This window comes from Antechinus flavipes, chromosome 4, assembly GCF_016432865.1.
Source record: "Antechinus flavipes isolate AdamAnt ecotype Samford, QLD, Australia chromosome 4, AdamAnt_v2, whole genome shotgun sequence".
In the NCBI taxonomy this organism is placed as follows: Eukaryota; Metazoa; Chordata; class Mammalia; order Dasyuromorphia; family Dasyuridae; genus Antechinus; species Antechinus flavipes.
Window position 1 is genome coordinate 176,253,986 of NC_067401.1, and position 22,370 is coordinate 176,276,355.

A 22,370-nucleotide genomic window follows, 5' to 3' on the forward strand; every position below is an offset into this window, starting at 1 on the left:
GTTAAACTCCCAATTATACTATTTACTGGTGGTATGATCTTATGGAAATCATTATCTCTCTGGCCCTTGGTAACTTTATCAGTAAAAATGATGTGGTTGAACTAGTTAAGCTTCAGGCTCATTTGGGACTCTAGGGTCTTTCTTGGCTAAATGGCAGGAAATGGGAAGTTTTTTGATCAATTTTGTTCAATACTTGTTTTGTTGACATTCTGCATAATCTGTGTGTTTTGCTCTTGTTTATTCAGAAATCATAGCTAATAAAGAAAACTGGACAAAGATGCTTTAAAGAGAAAATCTTGAGCAATACAAATCTATCTGAAACTGACATAAAAACTATAACCTGTTTTTAATAATTATGTCAAAAAACAAGTATTTAAAATTTTTAGATATAACCAATGATGTAATCCATTTTGTTAGACTATGAAGGCTAGAAAATATCCTGAATTAAGAAGAGGACATCCACTCCCAGAAAGTGAGCATTCCAATAATTCTAGTGTTTTATTTTAGAACAAGATTGAAACTATAAGCAATTTTGTCCAGAGAGTTATATCACATTCCTTGCTATTAGTATCATAGGAAGGTATGCTTTCTAGATGATATTCTCAATAAGCAAAATGCATCTGGAGTGTGAATCTGAAGTCAAATGATCTGCTCATTGCCATGGAAAAAGAATGTCTTCCCTGTCTTTGAATGTAGCTGCTGGGGAATGAGTCAAAACCTTTAAATCTGCACTCTGTTTTTCCCCAGGAGAGATTCCAGATCTATATTCTGATGATGAAGTTGAAAACATCATAAGCACTTTGAGAAATGAAGCCAAGAGCCGGGGGTTATTTGATAGCAGGGAAAATTGCTGGAAATTCTTCATAGAAAGGGTCCAACGGCAACTGAAGGTAGAAAAAGATTCTAGTCCCATTAGGAACTAGATATGACCTGGCAGAAATAACTTGGGAGATGTTATAGGTGCAGTTATTTTCGCTTATTGCTAATGAGAATACTGGCCCAATATCTTCACTATAATCACAAATAGATTCCTGGACTTTGTTCCTCCATGTCTCTTGGCCTCCCTGACTCCCTTCAAATCTCAGCTGAAGTCCACATTCTGTTTTTCCTAGTCCCCCTTAATTTAATTACCTTTTCTCTGAGATAATTTTTAATTTATCCTTTATGTGTCTTGCTTATGTATATACCTTGATTAGAAACCACTTGAGAGGAGAGCCCTTGAGTGGGCTTAGATGTAATAGAATTTTTACATAGCATTATTCCCACAAAATTCACTTTCAAATACAACATAGGTGTTTAATGAGTTCATATATCAGCCTCTGCAGGGTTAAATCCTTTTTTCATTCCTTTTCCTCATTCTTTGGGGCACTGGACTTGCTGACTGATAAAGGTTTCTTCATGGATTCCATTACCAGCTGGGGTTTGTTTTGAACCCATTATTTGTATCCCAATCCAAAATGACTCTCTGGATCCCAAGAAGATATAAGCATTGTCCTTTCATTTACTTACCCAGAGCCATTCAGGTGCCCATCTTAATCTATATAGGAGAAAAGCTCACAACCAAACAAGAGATAGAAAGGCTCATAGGAGATAAAATAGATAATTGTGATTACATACAGTTAAGAAATTTTTAAACAAATAAGACCTATACAACTAAAGTAGAAGAAAGGAGTAGAAAAAAAGAAGGAAATTAACAGGAATCTTTGCAGCATATTTTTCTGACAGGAAGATATATATATGCATATATTATAGGTAGGAGTGGGTTGGATGTATATGTGTGTGTATACACATACCCATATGCACACAAATATATGCGCCAAATCTATAAGAATAATAATCACCCCCAATTGACAAATGGTCAAAGGATATGAGCAGAAAGCTTTCAAAGGAAGAAATCAAAGATAATAATCATATGAAAAAGTATGCTAAATCACTGAAAATTTTTAAAAAGCAAATTAAAATATCTCAGGTTCTACCTCATATCCATGAGATTGGCTAAAATTACCCAAAAGAAATGACAACGCTGGAAAGGATATGGCATAGTTTCAGTAATGCATTGTTTGTGGAACTATGAGCTATTCTAACTATTCTGAGAGGAATTTGGAACTCTGTCCCAAACGCCATTAAACATAATAAACATAATAAACCTACAAAAACATGGTAAATATATCCTTTGACCCAACAACATCATTACTAGGTTTATACCCCCAAAAAGATCAAATAAAAAAGAAAATGACCATATATACAAAAATATTTAAAGCAATTCTTTTTGTGGTTGCAAAGAATTGAAACTGAGAGGATGCGCATCAAATGGAGAATGTCTGAAAAGGTTTTGGTATATGAATATGATAAACACTATTGTGCTAAAAGAAATGATTAAGGGGATGATTTCAGAAAAATCAGGCAAGACTTGTATGAGCTGATAGAAAATGAAGTGAGCAGAACCAAACAACTTAACAATATTGTAAAGATAATCAACAATGAAAGACACAGTAATTTTGACCAACATAATAACCAAAGAAGTCATGTTGAAACATGCTATCTGTCTCCAGATAGAGAACTGATGTTCTCAGCATATAACTTGTTGCATTTTTTCCTTCACTTTTCACAAATGCAGACATTTTTTGTGTGATTTCATATTTGTAATGAGCTTTGTATTTCTTGACTTCTCAATGGATTGGGGAAGGAGAGAATTTGGAATTTAAAATAAAATTAATACTTTAAAAAAGAGAGAGTAAGGACTTTTGCCTTGCTTTGTATCCTTATAAAGTGTTTAGCACAGTGCCTGGCACATAGTAAGTGCTTAATAAATGCTTATTGAGTTGACTTTTTCAAAGATGTGCATAGCTATGACTACATGGGAACAATGTTACCTAGGAAGCACAAGACAAGCCCTCAATTTCTGGTTTACAGTAAGTCTTTAAAGCTATAAAACAACATTAGGTGATAAAGAAACTTGAGGTCATTTCTGTTTCTCTGATTAGTATTTCCTTTATTCCTTCTTCATTCTCTGACACTTCTGAATTCTCAGGTTACACTCTGTTTCTCCCCTGTTGGGAACAAGCTAAGAGCCCGCAGCAGGAAATTCCCAGCCATTGTGAATTGCACAGCCATTGATTGGTTTCATGAGTGGCCTCAACAGGCACTGGAGTCAGTTGGCCTGCACTTCTTAAAAAACATGAAGAACATTGATGTAAGTCTGGGGAAGGAAAACAAAGCTGGCACTCTCTGAGAACTTACCCACCTTTGAGGGGAGCTTTTTACTGGTTCTAAACAGCAGAATTTTCCTCAGAACTTTGGGGTAGGATAATAATGGAATAGAAGCCAATCCACAAGTCTTTGGGAACCACAGAGAGAAGAGAGGAGGAAACAATTTATGGTATGGGGAGTTGTTTTGTAATCTTCTCTTTTATTTCAGCCAACCTTAAAGGAGTCAATTAGTAAGTTCATGGCTTATGTACATACAAGTGTCAACCAAATGTCCCAGTCTTACCTGCGATATGAACGGCGTTATAATTACACAACACCCAAATCCTTTCTGGAGCAGATTAGACTGTATCAGAACCTGATGGTCAAGAATGGAAAAGAGCTGACATCCAAAATGGAAAGGATTGAGAATGGGCTACAAAAGCTTCATAGTACATCTGCCCAGGTGAGCAGAATTTAATAGTTTTCAATTATTTTAATTTGATTGACTGAAGTGTCCCAATTGAATTCAAAGTCCAAGTCTTTGGACTTTGCGGATTCTAGGATCCTCAAAAGATCCATTAGGATCTTAGAAAGTGTAATCCATTGTCTCAAGAAGACTTCATAATCTTTCCAGACAAAGGAAAAAGAGACCAAAAAAGTTTGAATATCTCTTCAACTGGGAAGAAAAGAGGCTGAAAAATAGAAGAGCTGAAGAAGGACTACCTGAATGGGGAATATGATAGGCACAGAACTGCTAGAAGCTTTGGGTCATAGTTCTACTAATCATATGAAATTCTACTGGGAAGATAGAAGATTGGTCTTTTCTGAGGATATTCAACTGCCTGATAAATTATATTCTCCCTTTTCTTTCTGAAAGTGGAGGTTTAAATAATAAAATTTTGTATCTTTTTGTTATTGTACTTTTATTAGTATTTCAGTTCTGTTTTTTTCCAGATAAAGATTGTTCTTAATTCAAAGAGAATATAAATTAAGGGATGGCAATAACTATTAAAAAATAAAGGTCTTCTATTTTTATACTCAGAATTCTTTTTTCCCCTGAGGCAATTGGGGTTAAGTGACTTGTATGGAGAGTGGGGAGGGGGGTCACACAATTAGGAAGTCTTAAGTGTCTGAGGCCAGATTTGAACTGAGATCCTCCTGACTCCAGGACTGATACTCTATCCACTGTACCACCTAGCTGCTCCTGTACTCAGGATTCTTTTCTGTGATCTGGTGACTAGTGAGCAAAAAGAAGAAACAACAAGAAAATAATTGTGCATGAATAAAATATTTGTTGTTGTTCAATCTTTTTGGTTATGGCTGACTCTTCATGAACTAATTTGGGGTTTACTTTGCAAAGTAAACTAGCTCATTATACAAATGAGAAACTGAGGCAAACAGTGTTAAATAATTTGCCCAGTTACACAACTAGTAACTGTCTGAGGTCAGATTTGAACTCAGATCTTCCTGACCTCAGATCCAAAACTGTCTACTATACCACCAATAAATTGGAGAAAATCTCCAAGGGAATTGTAGTGCAAGAAAAAAGATTTTACAGTGCACTGGATAGCAAAGAGATCAAAGCAATCAATACTTAAAAGAAATAAACTCTGACTATTCATTGAAAGAGGCATCTAGGTGACATAGTCTTGGTCTTGGAATCAGGAAGACTCACCTTAATGAATTCAAATTCAGCTTCAGATACTAGCTATGATCCCAGGTAAGTAACTTAACCCTGCTTGCCTCAGTTTCTTCATCTGTAAAATGTGCTGAAGAAGGAAATGGCAACCCACTTCAGTATCCCTGGCAAGAAAACTTCAAATGGTGTCACAGAGTCAGATGTGACTAAAACCAACAACATCATTGAAAAAACAAATAATGAAATTAAAGTTTGAAACTTTCACCACAAAATCAGAAGTCAGGACTCATTGGAAAAGACTCTGGAGACAGTAGAGGATAACATGGATAGATAGTGTCATAGAACCAAAAACCATGAGATTGGTTAGATTTTGGGAGATAAAAGTGGATAGAAGGACCTGACACGGGTCACAAAGAGTTAGACATAACTGAACAATAATAAATACAGAGTGGGGAAAGATTTGAGGTAGGGCTAATAGTCAGTAGGCTATTGCAGTAGTCCAAGTACAAGTTGTTTGCCACATCAGAGAGAAGGAGGTCTATCCAAGAGATGTTACCAGTGTTAAAACAACAGAGCTGAATTATTGATTGGTTATAAGAAGTGAGATATAGTGAGAAATCAAGGGTGACATGCCAGTTTTGAAACTGGTTGACTGGAAAGATGTTGATGTCTTCAACAATATTAGAAAATTTAGGAAGAAGAAAACTTTGGTGAAAAGATAATAAATTCCATGATAGACATATCCCTATATAGAGGGTAGTACATTACACATATTTTCAGACTTTTCAATGTGTTGATTGGCTTTGCTATTTCTTTTTTCTTTTTTCTTTAAAGATATGTAGATATTACATGATTTTCTGAGAGGAGGAGAGATACTGAGAAAATTTGATGATATAAAAAAGACTATTAAATTTTTTAAATCTATTGCACATAGTATTGCTAGGGATGATTAGACTCTGAACCCAGGATAGTGATTGGCCATGTAAATGGAACAAGGGGAAATGAAAAAAGTTTGCAGAGATAGAATCAATAAGTCTTGGTAACCAAGTAGGTTTGAGAGAGAAAACAGTTGAATCCTTGAAAGAAATAATAAATTTAGGAAGAAAGTTGATGTGTATACGTAGATTTGGAAGACAGCAACCCAAAGGACCTGATAGATGACCAAGAGAGAGTCTGTAGTGATGAACCCATGAAAGAGTAATGGAGTACATCCACACTTAAATGGTGATGTAATAATCCAGAAAAAGAGACTGAGACTAGAAGTCAGAATAAAACAGTTTTATGAAAGCTAATAGACAAAGGACTATGTGGGGGAAAGAATAGAAAAATAATATAGTTTTTCTTTTTAATGTAAAGGTATTGACAAGGGATAAAGATTAATAATGGACTATTGAATTTAGCAAGAGATCATTGGCCTTGGAGAGAGTAGTTTCAATCAAGTGGTAGGACTGGAAGAAAGAACACAAAAAATTAAGAAATGAGGGAAATATGAAAAAAAATTGGACACAGTGAGTGTAAATAGCTTTTTCTCGTCATTTGGTATAAAGAAAAATTTCTAGGCATTTGAGTATAAAAAATATATGATGATAGTTTCAAGAAATGGCAAGGTTACTCTTCAACAATGTGATGAACCAAATCAGTTCCAATAGAGCAGTAATGAATTGAACCAGCTATACCCAGCGAAAGAACTCTGAGAGATGACTATGAATCACTACATTGAATTCCCAATCTCTCTATTTTTGTTTGCCTGCATTTTTTATTTCCTTCACAGGTTAATTGTATGCTATTTCAAAGTCCGATTCTTTTTGTACAGCAAAATGACTGTATGGACATGTATACATATATTGTATTTAACTTATACTTTAACATATTTTACATGTATTGGTCAACCTGCCATCTGGGGGAGGGGGTGGGGGAAGGAGAGGAAAAATTGGAACAAAAGGTTTTGCAATTATCAATGCTGAAAAATTACTCATGCATATATCTTGTAAATAAAAAGCTATAATAAAAAGATTAAAAAAAAAAAAGAAATGGCAAGGTTAAGTGAAGGTTTTCTAAGGATAGAAGGGACCGTGGCTATGTTTATATGTTTCAGGGAAGAAGACAATAGTGCAGGATAGTCATTAAGCAGGCAGATCTAAAGGAGAAAGTAAAAGACATGTTTGAATGAGATGTTTTCTTGCTATGTCCACACCTATGATTTTCTACAAAAGTATGACGTTATATATATCTAAGAATACATACACCTTAAGTTCCATAAAGCACTATTCACATTGGCTGTGATTACTTACTTAGATCTAAGGTCATAAGCTATAGCTGCAATCAACGCACACAAAACAACTCCTATTCAGTTTTTTCAAATCCCTCAAGACTTAAAAAGGAACAAAAAATTGAGTTTGCTGACAGGAGTGATTATGTGACTCAATCATTTTGATATACAATTGTGTCCTTGTCCTTGTGGAAATAACCTGTAGCTGAACAAAACAAAACCCATCAAGGAGAGTTCTAAGAAGCAAGACTCCATCTGAAGTTAACACAAAGTCTGCAGTGTGAAAGAGGATTTATCAGCAGAGTCTAAGCCTCAATTTTATTTTTTCTTCTTCTTACACATTTTGCATTATAAAGGCTTTGAATTCATTTGATGTGTTCCAAGAGCTCTAAAGTAATCTTTGACTATTATATGAAATAAACAGCAACAGAATGAGAAACACAGTGGTTACTCTGCTCTATGGAGATATATTCTGTATTGCAAATATAAATGTCCTTTTTACTTTCCAGAAATCAATTAATTGAGACTATTCTTCCCTTTCCTGGAAGGATTCCAGCACTAACTTTCCTGACAATAGTTAGAGAATGTTTCCTTTACTCAAAAGAGAATAATCATTTATTATGTGACTAGTGATATGTATACTATTTCTGCTTTCTAGTCACCAGATTCTGCTGAAGGAATATAAAGAACTCAGCTGTGGTCTAGTAGACAGATAGATGAATAGATAGATAGATAGATAGACAGACAGACAGACAGATAGATGGATAGATATAGATAGACAGATAGATTCCAGCTGCTGTTTATCAGTTTCTGGGTTGTTTTTTTTTTTTTTAATCTCTCAATGACTTTCTAGACTACTCCACAGTATGATTCCATATTATCTAACATCCATATTTATCTTCATATTTGTTTAGTATCAACCATATGAAAAACCTAAGTGATAAAGTACTGTGAGGTGATAGATGAACGTAATAGAGAGAGATGTCTATGATACAATGCCTATACTCAAAAAACAAGAGAATTATGGAGTTACAATATAGATATATAAACAGATAACTAACAATACAGGATTGTATAAGACAAATGAAAATTATAAGTTATGGTAATTCAAAGAAGGGGAAAATTATTAAAGATTGGAATGGGTCAGAAGCTTTCATGAAATAGCAAGATTTGAACTAGATCTTAAAGGATTTAGAAATTTGCTGTACCAAAAAGAGCAACTAGTGTCCCAACTTCAAGTTTCTTCCTGTTCCAATGCAAACTCCACAAGTCCAGTCAAGTTTTTTCCTAAAACTGCAAATCTGATCACCATACGCCCAGATTATAGAAGACCTTTGTCGAGTTAAGAGTTCCAAAAGGATTCTGGAAAAATGTCAGAGTAGGTAAAATTCCAAGCTCTCTAGATTTGCCCCACAAACAAGACAAAATAGTACATCAGGGTGAATGTAAAAATAAATGAGAATTAGGGAAGAACAGTGTTCTTCCTAGGACAACCAGAGAAGATCTGAAGAAAGATAGAGGTCTCACCCAAGTGAATTGTAAACACCTCCAGGCTACCTCTGCTGAGATATCAAGGAGTTAGGTGGGTTAGAAGGTAAAAAAAAAAAAAAAACAATACAAATAACAGGAATTTCCATGTCATGACAGTGTGGGGTATCTTGTATGTGGGTGAGAGAAAATTGAAGGAACTTTTGTTAATAAAGAATGCCAGGCCAGCCTGTGCTTCTGAGATGTGGCTCTGGGTGAGAAGGAAACAGTTCACTCCCAAAGAGTGCAGAAGCAAGCAGTGAGATAAGGACTGCTGACTATGAGCACTAACAGGAGAGGAGAACAGAAAGAGGACCCAAAGCACCATTTCCCACATACCAGAACAAGATTGTGATAACAAGCTGCTATAAATTTAAAGGAAATAAAAATGAAGGCAAATGAGAACGAACCCAACCATAGAAAATTACTATGAGAATATAATAGACTAATATTCCTTTTCAGAGTAGGGTACTGAAGCAAAAAAAAAAAAAAAAAAAAAAAAAAAGCTTCTCCTATCCCAGAAAATAATACCAAATGGTTACCTACCCAAAAAAGAATTCATAGAACTCAAAAAAAGACTTTAAAATCAAATGAGAATGGGGATTTAAAAAAAAATAAAAACAATCCAAGAAAAACAAGATTATATAAAGTTAACCAACTAGAAAAGGAGATTCAGAATCTTAAGGAAGAAAATGACTTCTTGTAAACTAGAATTGGGCAAGGGGAAGCCAGCCAAGTTATGAGGCCAAGAAACAATAAAACAGAATATAAAGAATGGAAAAAATAGAAAAGATTGTGAAACATCTCATAAGAAAAACAACTGATCTGGAGATCAGATCAAGAAGAAAAAACTTAAGAACAAACACACTACCTGAAAGCTATAATCAAAAAAGAAGAAGAAGAAGAAGAAGAAGAAGAAGAAGAAGAAGAAGAAGAAGAAGAAGAAGAAGAATCTGAATATAGCAATGTAAGAAATAATTGAAGAAAATTGTTCTGAAATGTTAAAACAGTTGTATATCTCTTTTTACTTGTAAGATTTTCACTTGATTACAATTTGAGCATAGGTACACATACATATATATAAATATCTATAATCATACGCATATATGCACATATTTTTGTTTTCTATCTCTATGAAGATGGATATCTTCCTTCATAAGTCTATCTTTCTGTGTTTTTCTAAATCTACCAACTCATCACTTCGTACACCACAGCAATATTCTAACCTTATACTGTCAAGCTATTTTAAACAGACTAAAACAATATTGATTAATATGGCTGGGGCAGCTAGGTGGCGCAGTGGATAGCACTAGCCCTGAAATAAGGAGGACCTGAGTTCAAATATGATCTCAGACCTTTAACATTTCATAGGTGTGTGACCCTGGGCAACTCAACCCCAATTGCCTCAGGAAAAAAAAAAAAAAAAAAAAAAAGATTAATATGGCTGACTAGTGATGTTTCCCTATTTTTCTTTTTTGGTTGAACCTATTTTAACTTTTCCTTTATATGATCATGATTACTACCTCTGCTTTTTTTTACATAATAAATTCTACTTTATTTTATATTTGTGCGTATCTTTTATTGTCTATCCTTCATGACTGCTTTGTTTTACTTCTTTTATCTTGCCCTCTTACTTATTTAATCTATCCCCTTCCCTACAAGAATCCTTCTCTAATCCTGGTCTACTACCTTTTCACATTGCCCTCTTATTTCTATTTGAATACAAAAGACTTAGAACCCTCTAAATATATGTTATTCCTTCTTTATCCCATTCCTGTAAAATCTACATCCTTGTCCCATCCCATAAATCTATATATCCTTCTAAACATTCCTTATCCTATTCTCTCACTCTCTTACTTTAGAAATTTACAAGTTTTATTTCCTTCTAAATGCATATTCTGTTCTCTCTTTAATCCAAACGTGATATGAGTAGGGGTCCCTCTAAAAATCTCTCTCTTGTCCTCTCCTCCTTCCCTGTCCCTTTATCTTCTTAATTCTTTCTAATTTTAAAAAACTTTGATATATACATACAAACATACATACATATATACATATACAGTTTGCAAAACGGAATCTATCCTACACTCTTCCTCATTCAATTCTAAATCTAGCTCATCCATCTCCAGAATCTGTCTAAGACATATATATTGAGAAACGAATTCAGTGAGCTATTAATACAACTATATATTATAATCTAAAAAATAGACATTTTCCAATCATTTAATTTTTCTTGTGTGGACGCTTTTCAGCTTAAAGTATTACAATGGTCTCTTAACTGCATACCTCAAGTTTCTCCCCAATCCATTCTCCATGAAGATGCCAAAATTACTTTTGTTGAGCATAAGCCAATGTCATTCCCTTACCTAGTGAACTCTAATAGATCCCCATTGCCTCTAGGGTAAATCATGAACTCCACTAATTAACTTAAAGCCCTTCATACTCTCACCCCTTCCTACCTTTCCAGCTTCATCATATATTTTCCCCTTCCCCCACTCTGAAACTCCTAAACTCTCCTAAACTCACTTTCTTGCTATTCCTCACATATTATTGTACTGACTGTCCTCCAAGCTAAGAATTCAATCCCTTCTTCCCAGCATTTCATAATTGAATTAATTAAAGTAGTCACCTTCTCCACAAAGCCTTTTTTGATTCCCTCAAATACTAGTGCCATCCTTTTAAAATACATAGTGCCACCCAAAGAAAGAACACTGGGAAATGAATATAAACTGCTTGCATTTCTGTTTTTCTTCCCGAGTTATTTCTACCTTCTGAATTCAATTCTCTCTGTGCAACAAGAAAACTGTTCAGTTCTGCACACATATATTGTATCTAGGATATACTGTAACCTATTCAACATGTAAAGGATTGCTCGCCATCTAGGGAAGGGGGTGGAGGGGAAGGAGGGAAAAAATTGGAACAGAAGTGAATGCAAGGGATAATGCTGTAAAAAACAATTATCCTGGCATGGGTTCTATCAATAAAAAGTTATTTAAAAAAAAATAAAATTACTTGGATCAACTGAGAAATAAATAAATAAATAAATGAAAGCCAGCACTATGGATGAAGGGTAAACTTGAGGGATACAATCAGTGATCAGTCTGTTTCCCAATCTTGATAATTCTGTTTACAGAGAATTGAAGAGAACACAGGAGGAACTCAGACATGACAAGAAGTTCTTAGCTTATACTGGAGGACTTTCAGGCTTGCAAGGAGGTGTCATTGGGGAAGATGGAGATTACCATCAGAGAAAAGCAGTACATTATAAATTAAGCCAGAAAACAAAAATCTTAGAGTCAGACCTAATTAAACAATGTATAGATGAATGCAAAGCAAGAATTGAAATAGAATTTCATTGTCAGAACCCACATCTAAGGCCAATTTACCTGTCTTCAATGATCCTTACTCCATTACAAAGTCATGGACTTCAAAGCCAGAAGCTAAAGAAACTTTCCAGACCATTATATCTCATCTCAAAATGAAGTTTCTAAATCCAAGTAATAGTTTCTCTTTCAAAATGTGAGGGAGATAGGGCTTGAGCACAAACTAGATGATGAATCTTGAAGTCTCCTTGGCTTAAGTCCAGGCAGAGAATATAGTTTTTGCTATAATTTCTCTTCAACACTCAAAGATTTGGGTTCATCTCATAATATTCATTTACATTTATTTATCAGTACTATTATTTTGCTATGAGGATTAAACTAATTCCCAGAAATCACTCCTAATCATTATTATGATAATCAGATACTATTCTCAGACTTGTAAATCTCTGTGAGTTTCATTTTGTTTTGTGTTTAAGTTATGAATATTTTTAAAATAAAACATTTTCTGTTTTAGTTACCTACTGATATCAATTTTGGGCTCTCAATTCAAAGATATACTTTTCATTAATATTCAAGTAGGCTAGTTTCTCCTTTACCACACTAGCAGAGTTCAATCATATATACTCTAGTCCCAAGACCCTCTTAATTGCTAGTGGAGAATATCATAGTATTTCAGGGAAACTTTTGAGAGCAGGGAAATATCCCAAATTTTCATAAACTGATGAAGTGTATTTAATTCTGTCCATTAAATGTGTAAAATGTACAAAATAAATTCTAAACATATGACTTATAATTCTGACTTCAAAGCCTTACTGCAAACTTATAATAGGTAAAAGTAATCACTACTTCTAATTAACAACAACAACAAAAAAGTACATTCTCACAAGCAGAAGAATGTGTTGTATAAATGAAAGGCTAGGCTAATTTTAAAATTATGTACAAATAGGAATAGGAAAATCTAGATGAAAAGGAAAAAAAATTATACCTTCATCATAAGTCCAGGGAAAACCCCCCTGAAAGTCACTGAACATCAGTGTTTTCTTTTGTGTTCAATTCTTTTGTCTTCAGTAAAAATTCAAAAAATAAAAAAGAAATCTCCTATAAAATTTAACATATACTTTTTTTGGAAGAGATCCTTTTGGGAAGTATTTTGTTCACTGAGTCAAATACTCTCTTATAATTATGATTCAATATTAATTTTATATTCTCTTCAACTTTCAATTTTGTAGCATGCTATGCTAAAACTCTATTATAAAAGTATTATTTCTTTCTCATATATTCATCAAGAATGAGCAAATAAAAAGTCTATCTAAAGAAGCAGAAAACACAGGGAACTAATTTATATTTTTAAAACACATATAGGAAACATAAAAATAATTGCATTTAATGGAGTATTGAATATAAAAGCATGGTATAGTCCTTCAAGAATGGTGTCAGGAAATGGGAAATAAAGGGTACTATGCTTTAACCCTAACTTCCTAAATTAGAGAAAGATGTTTGAATTCCCTAGAATTTAACCTTAATGCCAAATACAAAAAAATTTCTTGATTAACACCAGCTTTGGAAGTTGCCTAATTGGTTTCATAATTTTAAAATTCCAACATTATAAGGCACCAATCTCTTAAAGAGAGATTTTCTCAGCAATGTACTGACTTATCAATTGAATTTTTCTATTGTTTTCAAACATTTGTGGATGTTCTCTTGCCACACTCTATTAGTGATCACATTAGTTCTCTTAGATTGAAATATCTCACTATAATTGACTCCCAAAATCTGTGTATCTAGTCCCAGACTTCTGAACTATAGTTCCCACATTGCATCTCAACTCCATCACACATACAAGAGAGCTCTTTCTCTTTCTCCCCAAATCTTCCCCTTTTTCTAATTTCCCTATTTCTCTTGAAGGCTCTACATCCTTCCAGTCACTTAAATTCACAACTGCAGAGTAATCCTCAACTCTTCCTTTTCTCTCATCCTTCAAAATGAATTTCCAAATCTGTTTAATATCTATTCCTGTTTCTCTATGCACTTGACCAACAAGTTTATTTAGAGAAGACTATTATCTCTGGAATAGTTGTTTTCACCTTTGGTATCCACCTGATCTACCTAATTCTCACCTGTGGCTCCAAGAAGCTGTATCATTCACAGCAACCATACCATATTAAATCATTTTGGCAGCTGGGCAAAACCAGGTTGAGGATAACTGAGGAAAGGGTAACTGAGGGGTCTTAAACCCATTGGTTAGTTGGAGGGATGTCTACCCCAAGCATGTGAAGACTTCTGCTTGTAGAATGGGTGAATGAGAATAATTTGTTCCAACAAATGACAGCAACTGAAGCAGACTACGTAGAGCACTTAGAATTTGGTTAGTCATTGAAGATGCCATGGTCATCCACTGAATCTCAAGCCATCACCGGTTGTCATGAATCTGTCCTGCCACTAGACTATTGTGATTCTGAAAAGAGTGAGGCTGATGACTTCATGCAACTCTGCCTTACTTAAATCCAATTTATGCATGAATCAAAAGACATTACCCATACCATTTTACCATTTTACTTATCTCAAAAACCCATTGCAACAAGCAAATGATCAAGCATTAGATGTGGATACACTAAGAGTTATAGTCACAACCTTGCATAAAGGAGACCCAGATTGTCTTCTTACTGGAAGCAGAAATGGGATTCATCAGCAATGGGTATCTCAGCAATCTTTTAAGGACCATACTACTTACCTGCTGGTATGAAGAGAGGGCTAGAAATGGTGCCCTAAAAATTGTCTACTTATTCAATCTTGGCCTTATTATTATAGCAGGCAAGTAATTTTACCCTGTTAAGGAAACACATTAAAAAACAACACAAGATGTGGAGATTTGATATAGAATAACAGCCTTGAGATCATAACATATAAAAAAATCAGATGAAAAATCTAGAGATGTTTAGTTTAGAAAAAAGAAGAGACACAATAACTATATTCTAGTATTTCAAGGGCTGTCTTATAGAAGAGAGATTGATACCAGATAGCACAATTAGAAACAAAGGGGAGAAGTGGCAAAGCAGCAAATTAAGGCTTTCATATTAAGGAAAATGTCCTAATGATTGTTAACAAACCAAATGTGGAATGGATTGTCTTGGAAAAGAGTAATCTTATTAGTAGTCTTCAAGCAAAGACTGGATGAGTATTAGACATATCATCATGAGGAATTCTGATTAGAGAAAGAGTTATACTAGATCCCTTTCAGTTCTGAAATCCCCTGAATCCCACCTTCCAAGAAGTCTTCTCAAATTATTTCAATCAGATTTCTTATTTTTGTATGAATTCCTATGGCACACTATGACACTATAATAAAATAAATCCTTTTTATTGCTTTTTCATCAATTCCTGAAGGTTTGCATCTTCAAGATCAGGGACCACCTATCATACTATCCATATAGCCTTGTAATGCTGTATTCTCATAGCACTTCCATTTTGGTTTCCTTAAATTCTATGACTTACTCTTTTACTCTTCAGCCTGATGGTCATGCTCCATATCTCACCCTTGCCTACAAGCATTCTGCTTCTTTCATCAAAGTTCTCACATTCCCTTATGTTCACCTAGCTTTTTATCATTCAATCTCTCCATATGTCTCAGCATTCTTAAATGACACCTCCAATTTCTGCATCCCTCCTCCAACACTTTCTCAAGCCTTTATCCAGCTCTTTCCTTTCCAATCTTGACCTAGAAAATCCAACTCTACACTGTTTCTCACCTCCATTTCCTATTTCCAGCCATACTTTGCCAAATCATAAGCTTCAATCTTTGGGTCTTAATTTTCTTGTCTTTAAACTAGAAGTAATAAAAGAAGAACTAGAGATCATTATTGATCATAAAATAGGTAATTTTGATTATATTAAATTAAAAAGGTTTTGTACAAACAAAACCAATGCAGACAAGATTAGAAGAGAAGTAATAAACTGGGGAAACATTTTTACATTCAAAGATTCCTATAAAGGCCTCTTTTCTAAATTATATAGAGAATTAAGTCAAATGTATAAGAATTCAAGCCATTCTCCAATTGAAAAATGACAAAAGGATATGAACAATTTTCAGATGAAGAAATTGAAATTATTTTAGTCATATGAAAAGATGCTCCAAATCACTATTGATCAGAGAAATGCAAATTAAGACTACTCTGAGATATCATTACATATCTGTCATATTGGTTAAGATAACAGGAAAAGATAATGACGAATGTTGGAAGAGATGTGGGAAAACTGGGACACTGATACATTGTTGGTAGAACTATGAATGGCTTATATCCCAAAGAGAGCTTAAAGGAGGGAAAGGGATCAACATGTGCAAAAATGTTTGTGGCACCTAGAAATTGGAAACTGAATGGATGCCCATCAATTGAAGAATGGCTGAATAAATTATAGTATATAAATGTTATGGAATATTATTGTTTTGTATGAAACAACCAGGAGGATGATTTCAGAGAGATCTGGAGAGATTTACATGAACTGATGCCAAGTGAAATGAGCAACAAGACTATATGATGATCACTTCCAATGGACATGGATCTCTTCAACAATGAGATGATTTAAACCAGTTTCAATTGTTCAGTGATGAAGAGAGCCTTCTTCACCCAGAGAGAGTAAACCACAACAGAGCATTTTCTCTCTTTCTGTTGATGTTTGCTTGCATTTTGTTTTCTGTCTCAGGTGTTTTTTCCCTCCTTGATCCAATTTTTCTTGTGTAGCAAGATAACAATATAAATATGTATATTATATATATATATATATGTGTGTGTGTGTGTGTGTGTGTGTGTGTGTGTGTGTGTGTGTATGATAGATAGATAGATAGATATTGGATTTAACATATATTTTAACATATTTAACATGTATTGAACTACCTGCTATCAAGAGGAAAGGGTTGGGGGAAATGAGGGAAAAATTTGGAACAGAAAGTTTTGCAAGGGTCAATGTTCAAAAATTACCCATGCATAAGTTTTGTAAATAAAAGACTTTAATAAAATAAAATAGAGGTAATAATGCTTTACTTGCTTGAAGGCAGGATTCTGTTCCTAAGATCTAAGATTCTGGTAAGGAGAGACTCAAAAATCATATTATTCTGTGATCGTTTTTACTGCATAAAGGTGATTGGATTCACTTAACCAATTCAAGAGAAATTACTGTCAACTGAACATGCTTCTGCTGGAATATTCTGCTGAAGTATTCATGTTCCTTTGTTTCTAATTCAGACTATCACAATGTTGTTATTGCCATATGTTCTTCCTGCTTATTTGTAAGTATCATATCACATGTTTCCAAATTTCAGGTAGATGACCTGAAAACAAAACTGGCCCTCCAGGAAACAGAGCTCACACAAAAGAATGAAGATGCAGACAAACTAATTCAAGTTGTGGGAGTGGAGACAGAGAAAGTAAGCAAAGAGAAAGCCATTGCTGATGAAGAGGAACAGAAAGTGGCTCTAATCATGTTGGAGGTCAAACAGAAGCAAAAGGATTGTGAAGAAGATTTAGCCAAAGCAGAGCCAGCTCTTGCTGCAGCCCAAGCAGCTCTCAACACCCTCAATAAGGTAGGGAAATAAAGGATTAAACCCTGTATCACTGTATAGGTTCTTTAGTGAGTTTCATAATCACTCAAAAGAGTTTGACCTCCCACAGCCACATAGGAAAATCAAGTAAATTAAGATTCTCTAATGCTCACATTAGGATATACAGTTAAATAGATGGGACCAGCATATAGGGTATGGACAAATAATGCAGATGAACACTGAATCTGGCATAGAATCGAATATGAGGAAAAGAACATACTGGATTGCATTTGAAAAGTTAGTATTTTAAATGACTCCAAGCTTTGTCATGGCACTAAGATCCATATTTTTAAAATCTGTTTTCTTCTGGCTATGTGTATGGCTGTGAAAAATAAACTATCTGAGTAATTAACATTTCAGTTCACCCAAAACTGATGGAAAGATTGATAGAGGCATTATTTGAAATAAAGACAGTGGAAACATTCTCATCAAAACTATGTAGGAAAAAGAGGAAGTGAAAAAGAGATGGAATTAACAACTAGCTGCATGACTTTTAAAAATTGTACTTTATTTAACCCAGTTACATGTAAAAACAATTTTAATTTTCATCTTTAAAAACATTTTGAGTTTTGAATTATTTCCCACCTTCACTTGCCTCCCTGCTCCTGAGACAGTAAGCAATTTGGTATAGGTGTGCATTCATGCAAAACACATTTCTAATATAGAAATTATTAGTCATATTGTGAATGAAAACATAGAGCCCCCCCAAAAACACACATACAAAATAAAGAAATTGAAAAATACTATGCTTCTATCTTCATTCAGACTTTTATCAGGTCTTTCTCTAGAGGTAAGTAGCATTTTTCATCATGAGTCCTTTGGAACTGTAGAAGATTCATTTTTAAAGTTAGCCTTCATTATTAACTTTTTCTTAATTATTTTATTAAGTCTAAACAAACAATAAAATATTAAATCAATACATGAGTTGTAGTGTGTGGTACTTTCTTTTTTTTTTTTTTTTAAGTTTTTTTATTTAATAATTACATTATATTGACACTCATTTCTGTTCCGATTTTTTTCCCCTCCCTCCCTCCACCCCCTCCCCTAGATGGCAAGCAGTCCTTTATATGTTGGATATGTTGCAGTATATCCTAGATACAATATATGTTTGCAGAACCGAACAGTTCTCTTGTTGCGTAGGGAGAATTGGATTCAGAAGGTATAAATAATCCGGGAAGAAAAACAAAAATGCAGATAGTTCACATTCGTTTCCCAGTGTTCTTTCTTTGGGTGTAGCTGCTTTTGTCCGTCATTTATCAATTGAAACTCAGGTCTCTTTGTCAAAGAAATCCACTTCCATCAAAATATGTCCTCATACAATATCGTTGTCGAAGTGTATAATGATCTCCTGGTTCTGCTCATTTCACTTAGCATCAGTTCATGAAGGTCTCTCCAAGCCTCTCTGTATTCATCCTGCTGGTCATTTCTTACAGAACAATAATATTCCATAACATTCATATACCACAATTTACCCAGCCATTCTCCAATTGATGGGCATCCATTCATTTTCCAGTTTCTAGCCACTACAAACAGGGCTGCTACAAACATTTTGGCACATACAGGTCCCTTTCCCTTCTTTAGTATTTCTTTGGGATATAAGCCCAATAGAAACACTGCTGGATCAAAGGATATGCACATTTTGATAATTTTTTGGGCATAATTCCAGATTGCTCTCCAGAATGGTTGGATTCGTTCACAACTCCACCAACAATGCATTAGTGTCCCAGTTTTCCCGCATCCCCTCCAACATTCATCATTATTTTTTCCTGTCATCTTAGCCAATCTGACAGGTGTGTAGTGGTATCTCAGAGTTGTCTTAATTTGCATTTCTCTGATCAATAATGATTTGGAACACTCTTTCATATGAGTGGTAATAGTTTCAATCTCATCCTCTGAAAATTGTCTGTTCATATCCTTTGACCATTTATCAATTGGAGAATGGCTTGATTTCTTATAAATTTGAGTCAGTTCTCTATATATTTTGGAAATGAGGCCTTTATCAGAACCTTTAACTGTGAAAATGTTTTCCCAGTTTGTTGCTTCCCTTCTAATCTTGTTTGCATTAGTTTTATTTGTACAAAGGCTTTTTAATTTGATGTAATCGAAATTTTCTATTCTGTGATCAGTAATGGTCTCTAGTTCATCTTTGGTCACAAATTTCTTTCTCCTCCACAAGTCTGAGAGATAAACTATTCTATGTTCCTCTAATTTATTTATAGTCTCGTTCTTTATGCCTAGGTCATAGACCCATTTTGATCTTATCTTGGTATATGGTGTTAAGTGTGGGTCCATGCCTAATTTCTGCCATACTAATTTCCAATTATCCCAGCAGTTTTTATCAAATATTGAATTCTTTTCCCAGAAGTTAGGGGCTTTGGGTTTGTCAAACACTAGATTGCTATAATTGACTATTCTGTCTTGTGAGCCTAGCCTTTTCCACTGATCCACTAATCTATTTCTTAGCCAATACCAAATGGTTTTGGTGACTGCTGCTTTATAATATAATTTTAGATCAGGTACAGCTAGGCCACCTTCATTTGATTTTTTTTTTCATTAGTTCCCTTGAGATTCTCGACGTTTTATTGTTCCATATGAATTTTGTTGTTATTTTTTCTAGATCAATAAAATATTTTCTTGGAAGTCTGATTGGTATAGCACTAAATAAATAGATTAGTTTAGGGAGTATTGTCATCTTTATTATGTTTGCTCGGCCAATCCAAGAGCACTTAATATTTTTCCAATTATTTAAGTCTGACTTTATTTGTGTGGAGACTTTTTTATAATTTTGCTCATATAATTCCTGACTTTCCTTTGGTAGATAGATTCCCAAATATTTTATGGTATCAACAGTTATTCTGAATGGAATTTCTCTTTGTATCTCTTGCTGTTGGGTTTTGTTGGTGATGTATAAAAATGCTGAGGATTTATGGGGATTTATTTTGTAGCCAGCTACTTTGCTAAAATTATGAATTATTTCCAATAGCTTTTTGGTAGAATCTCTGGGGTTCTCTAGGTATACCATCATATCATCTGCAAAGAGTGATAGTTTGGTTTCCTCATTGCCTACTCTAATTCCTTTTATATCTTTCTCGACTCTTATTGCCGAGGCTAGTGTTTCTAATACGATATTAAATAATAATGGTGATAGTGGGCAACCTTGCTTCACTCCAGATCTTACTGGGAAAGGTTCCAGTTTTTCCCCATTGCATATGATGCTTACTGATGGTTTTAAATATATGCTCCTGACTATTTTAAGGAAAAGTCCATTTATTCCTATGCTCTCAAGTGTTTTTATTAGGAATGGATGTTGGATTTTATCAAATGCTTTTTCTGCATCTATTGAGATGATCATGTGGTTTTTGTTTGTTTGGTTATTGATATAGTCAATTATGCTAATAGTTTTCCTAATATTGAACCAGCCCTGCATTCCTGGTATAAATCCTACTTGGTCATAGTGTATTATCCTGGTGACAATTTTCTGTAATCTTTTTGCTAATATTTTATTTAAGATTTTAGCATCAATATTCATTAGGGAGATTGGTCTATAATTTTCTTTCTCTGTTTTCAGCCTACCTGGTTTAGGTATCAGTACCATATCTGTGTCATAAAAGGAGTTTGGTAGGACTCCTTCAATCCCTATTTTTTCAAATAGTTTATATAACATTGGAGTTAATTGTTCTTTAAATGTTTGGTAGAATTCACCTGTAAATCCATCTGGTCCTGGGGATTTTTTCTTAGGGAGTTGATTGATAGTTTGTTCTATTTCTTTTTCTGAGATGGGACTGTTTAGGATATTTACTTCTTCCTCTGTTAGTTTGGGCAAGCTGTATTTTTGGAGGTATTTTTCTATTTCATTTAAGTTGTCGAATTTATTGGCATAAAGTTGGGCAAAGTAACTCCTAATTATTGCTCTAATTTCCTCTTCGTTAGTGGTGAGTTCTCCCTTTTCATTTTTAAGACTAACAATTTGATTTTCCTCTTTCCTTTTTTTAATCAGATTTACTAAGGGTTTGTCTATTTTGTTGGTTTTTTCATAGAACCAACTCTTAGTTTTATTAATCAATTCAATAGTTTTTTTACTTTCAATTTTATTGATCTCACCTTTTACTTTTAGAATTTCAAGTTTAGTGTTTGACTGGGGGTTTTTAATTTGTTCCTTTTCTAGCATTTTTAATTGCAAACCCAATTCATTGACCTTCTCTTTCTCTATTTTATACAAATAGGCCTCTAGAGATATGAAATTTCCCCTTATTACCGCTTTGGCTGCATCCCATACATTTTGGTATGATGTCTCATTATTATCGTTTTCTTGGGTGAAGTTATTAATTATGTCTATGATTTGCTGTTTTACCCAATCATTCTTTAGTATGAGATTATTTAGTTTCCAATTATTTTTTGGTCTACTTCCCCCTGCTTTTTTGTTGAATGTAATTTTCATTGCATCGTGGTCTGAAAAGGATGCATTTACTATTTCTGCCTTACTACATTTGAGTTTGAGGTTTTTATGTCCTAATATATGGTCAATTTTTGTATAGGTTCCATGAACTGCTGAAAAGAAAGTGTATTCCTTTCTGTCTCCATTACATTTTCTCCAGAGATCTATCATATCTAGCTTTTCTAGTATTCTGTTTACCTCTTTAACTTCTTTCTTATTTATTTTCTGGTTTGATTTATCTAATTCTGAGAGTGCAAGGTTAAGATCTCCCACTATTATAGTTTTACTGTCTATTTCTTCTTGCAGCTCTCTTAGTTTCTCTTTTAAGAATTTAGATGCTACCCCACTTGGTGCATATATGTTTAATATAGATAGTGCTTCATTATCCATGCTACCCT

General features: G+C 34.1%; 1 protein-coding gene across 1 annotated transcript in view; it reads left to right on the forward strand.

The window, feature by feature from the left end:
• The window catches only part of DNAH9 (dynein axonemal heavy chain 9), a 581,066-nt gene that overhangs the window by 395,996 nt on the left and 162,700 nt on the right, over nt 1–22,370 (forward strand). Inside the window, exons 46-49 of the mRNA XM_051995550.1 lie at nt 748–890; nt 3,032–3,193; nt 3,419–3,652; nt 17,259–17,519. Coding sequence (XP_051851510.1) covers nt 748–890; nt 3,032–3,193; nt 3,419–3,652; nt 17,259–17,519 — 800 coding nt within the window. The remainder of the gene's footprint in view (nt 1–747; nt 891–3,031; nt 3,194–3,418; nt 3,653–17,258; nt 17,520–22,370) is intronic.